This window comes from Cenococcum geophilum (assembly GCF_001692895.1).
Source record: "Cenococcum geophilum 1.58 unplaced genomic scaffold K441scaffold_52, whole genome shotgun sequence".
Taxonomy (NCBI): Eukaryota; Fungi; Ascomycota; class Dothideomycetes; order Gloniales; family Gloniaceae; genus Cenococcum; species Cenococcum geophilum.
This window is the reverse complement of record NW_027137610.1, coordinates 258931-263172: the sequence shown is the minus strand read 5'-3', so window position 1 is coordinate 263172 and position 4242 is coordinate 258931. Positions and strand designations below refer to the sequence as shown.

The 4242-nt window shown below is 43.6% G+C and overlaps 1 protein-coding gene across 1 annotated transcript; it reads left to right on the top strand.

Moving 5' to 3' along the window:
• Window positions 1–1837: 1837 nt before the first annotated feature.
• On the top strand, window positions 1838–2852 carry K441DRAFT_582006 (DUF125-domain-containing protein; the record flags this gene model as incomplete). The annotated part of the gene is made up of 3 exons (XM_067644439.1): window positions 1838–1962; window positions 2050–2317; window positions 2517–2852. The coding sequence occupies 3 exons, from the start codon at window positions 1838–1840 to the stop codon at window positions 2850–2852; spliced, it is 729 nt and encodes a 242-aa protein (XP_067499375.1).
• Between the last annotated feature and the right edge of the window lie 1390 nt (window positions 2853–4242).

The window sequence follows — 4242 nt, the reverse complement described above, 5'->3', positions numbered from 1 at the left end:
ATGATCCGGTTCCTTATATCAAGTTCTACCATGACCAAATTGATGAGCCGGCCTACACAAAGCGCATTATGGAACCTGGGATATTGAAAAGCGCTTTGGACCAATATTCAGCCTCACCAGCAGTTTTACACCCAACGCCCTCCTCTTCCATTCCTGCGAGACGACAGCCGAACTTTCCGGCCACAGTAAGAAGTCCAAAGCGTTCTCGACGCTCTTTACCATGGGCACAGCCTCCACCCAGCTCATCAATACCGAGTTCAAATCGTACCAGGCGCTCTCTCCCTTCAGGGGATCATTTACGAAGTAAGCCGTCATCCCAGTCCCTCAATCGTCCATGTGCGGTTGAAGATTCGCCTCCTGGAGCTAATGCAATGGAGGAGAAGAACGAGATTAAATGGCACGAGCAGAACAATACTCCTTTCAAAGAATTTATGAGTGGATACGTCAGATTGAAGAGCGTTGAAGGACGCCTAGGAGCGTTTGGGACCAACGGCACGTTGGGACCTCCAGCGAATGTTATAGATGTATTGTTGTGGCCTTTTAACCGTGCCCGTCGCGCCTCTTGAGTGGGTTCAGACATTGTGGTATCGGCTGTCGTGTAAATGAGCCAAAAATGCGCTCTTCCGAGTAGAAAGACCCCCAGGGCGTCTGTGTAGCTGTGCTCATAGAGTATGGAGTAATATATTCATATATACAACCTATTCATCAGGATGCTCAGGTAAGATACCTAATTATGATGTTGTGCCAAGCGAATCAAAGAACTCTTAAGTCCCCTTGAGCAATACACTCACTCTCAAGCACTAATCCAACTGATGATGGTGGGCCCCAGCCTTTGTATAGGATATCGTTGCCAAGACGCGATGGGGGTCATGCCAAGAGCCGATAATGAAACGGAAAGACTCCGGCCTTGACTTGATGTTTAGCCCTACAATCCTCCTCCAACCCAGCCAACAAAGCGCATTGCTATTCTTTTCATACCTAAACATAAGGCTCGTTAACCCGTGTCCATTGGGATATTCGGGCCATTGACAGTCGCACTTCCATCTTGTCCTACCCAGAGCCAGAACCCGAATATCCAAGTACGCGTATTTGATGATCTGCAAGCTATTATGCGTCAATTCACACATAATGCCTGCTCATTCGTTACGGCCTGCGAGGCGACTGTTTGAAACGCAGAGAAACTGCACATATCTGATGGCATGATTCCAGCCCACGGCTTTCACGATGCAAAAGACGTTGCCAAGCTTGCTTTGAAATGCATTGGCTCCCATTGGTCAATATTTGATCAGATATCCAACGAACGAGGAATCTGACATCGAATACTGCGCAATGCGTCGTGTTATAAAATACCACAGTGTCATTTTGACTCCTTTTAATGACTTCAACTACCAAATACTTGTTTTAACTCGCCAGCTCCTTCTACATATCTAGCCGGAGAGTTTTACCTTTATGCAACCTACTGGAAGCAAACACTGCCCATAGTTAGAAGAGCTCGCAAAACAACGGAAACCAGACGGAGCTGACGAATCTCGCCGTTCGCGCCACCAAAGCCTTCTATCTACGACGCATAGGCTCCGGAGCACTGGAAGAAGGACGGTACTGCTCTTACCAGTAGAAAGCTTGGCAACAAAGCCACAAGTCCATCTCAATTATAAAGTACTGAGAGTAATCATCGTCCGCTGAAGCCGCCATCTTCCTTTAATATCCTAGAAATTCTTCTTGTTTCAGTTATCCTTTTCGTCCCGCTAAGCCCGAAATGTCTTCTAATTCGAAAGATGGTAACGAGATCGCCCGCTCGAATACCCTACCCACCAGCGATGCATCTGAACGCAAAACAATGACCTTTCACGCGTATCCGCATGCTGAGAAGCATGCCAAGCACGGACCAGTAGTCCGCGACACCATCATCGGCTTTGCAGATGGGTTGACAGTGCCATTTGCACTGACTGCTGGGCTATCAAGGTTGGTTCCTTCTAATTTATCTCTGAATATATCTCCTCTGGCCAAATATGTCAAGTTCATTGGTACTCTAGCTTATGATCCCCTTAGCATTGGCTCATCCCGCCTTGTCATCGTCGGCGGTCTCGCCGAGCTCTTCGCCGGCGCTATCTCTATGGGTCTTGGTGGCTATCTAGCAGCTGTAACGGAACGCAAGCACTATGAAGTCGAAGAAGCACGAGAGACCCGCGAAGTTGAAGAAGAACCAGAAGCAGAAGAGGACGAGATCTACGAGATATTTGCTGCATACAATATGAGCCGTGCTACAATCCTCCCCGTTGTTGAATCCTTAAAAGCTGACAAAGAGATGTGGGTGAAGGTATGTTGTTTCGTTTTCAATTTCCATCCCCATCTCCATCACTCTCAAACATACCGCCACTTGTTCTTTATCGAAGCATATTTTCCTTTATTCCCCTGGCTCCCATCCAATAGTGGCATAACGTAACGTGACACCTTGACACGCATCCTTCGGCAAGACCGGACTTGCCAAAGAAAATAAACCTGACGACTCCTTCCAGTTCATGATGGATTTTGAGCTCCACCTAGAGCGTCCCAATGTCTCACGCGCCTGGATCTCAGCCCTCGTAATGGGCCTGTCCTACTTCCTTGGTGGTCTAATCCCCATGATCCCTTACTTCGCGATGAATAATGTTAATGACGCCCTCTTCACCTCCATCGGCATTACCATCATCATCCTAGTAGCATTCGGGTATGTGAAGGCGCGAGTCACTGGTACGGGGTATCTGAGCGCACTTGGGAGTGCAGTCCAGACACTTTGCGTGGGGGTGCTTGCGGCGGGGAGTAGTTACGGAATTGTCAGAGGGGTCAACTCGATAGATCCGATTGATATATAGGATGGATCAGAGACAGGGGTGCCAGCAAACTTTCTCATCAATTCAAATCGAGGTCCTCTGCCAAGCTAATTCAAATTAAATCAAGTGTTTAGGCGGGTTGAATTAAATTGATAAACGTATAGAATATGATATAAAAGAATTAATCGAATAGGCTATTAGATAGATAACTAGCTCTACTAAAGTAAAAAATTAAGTAAAGGATAATAGGGACCGACGTATATAAAGAAGATATATTAGTAGGTATCTAAACTATAGTATAGCGTAGAGCTAATAGACCTTAGCGGAACGCGAGGGTTAAGAAGAAAATTATAAAAACCTAAAGGTTAAGGATTAAATAATTAAAGGACTAAGGAGTATAGGCCAAACTAGGGATCTTAATAATAGAAGATGTTTAGGCGAACTTTATAGCAAGATAAGTGGTTTAAAGAAGGAGCTTATATAAATTACGGTAAATAAGGATATTACGCTAAAGACTGTCACGGCGACTCAGTTAATCGAGACTCTGGCACGGTAATATAACGCGTGCACACCTATACAATTGGTAGTCTATGGACTCAGATATCAAGATAAGGGGCAGAAGGTGGAAGAAAGGACGCGTCTATATACATAGAGCTAAGCCCTTAGCCGACCCCTAATTAGGCACTATAGCTAGGTAATGCGTAAAAGTGCCGTTATAAAGACTATAGAGGGGGTTAGAGTAACTGTTGAACGCCCTATTGGCTCAAAAAGACCGGTCCTATTAGCGAAGCCAAATAGGGCGTATTTTATAAGTTGACAGTAACTATATAGTAAAGGGCATTAATATAGTAAAAAATAGTAGTATATAAGAAAACGTAAGTATACTATAAGGAATAAGAAAGTATTCGATTAAGTACTTTACTTTCTATTATAATAATACCTATTAAATTTATAAAGACGCTAAGTATAGCGTAAGCTATTAGCTATAAGAACCCGAGCTAAGTGGACTTAGGAGTATATAAGAATTGGATAATTATAATAAAGTCTTATAGTAGATACTACGGTAGACTTATTAATAGGCTAAGTATATAGGTCAATAATAATAATAAGATCTAACTAGTAGAGTAAGTGCCTAATAGTGTCACGGACGCTTTAAGTACGATGTTATAACTACTTAGAAAGGAGTCGGAAGAAGCTAGTTAGTTAATTTAGGCACAGTCTAGGATGGAACCAATAGAACTATATAACGAGGAAGGGTAGCTAAGGTCACATAATATGCTACGTATTAGACGAGAGGAATAAGAGGAACTTACGTACCTTATATATAAAGCGTATATTATATATAAGAAGGATTTTATAGGAGTACGGTTGTATATTTAAGGACCCTTAGTCCCTACCTAGATAGTTCCTTCCTTATAGTAATTCTTAGAAT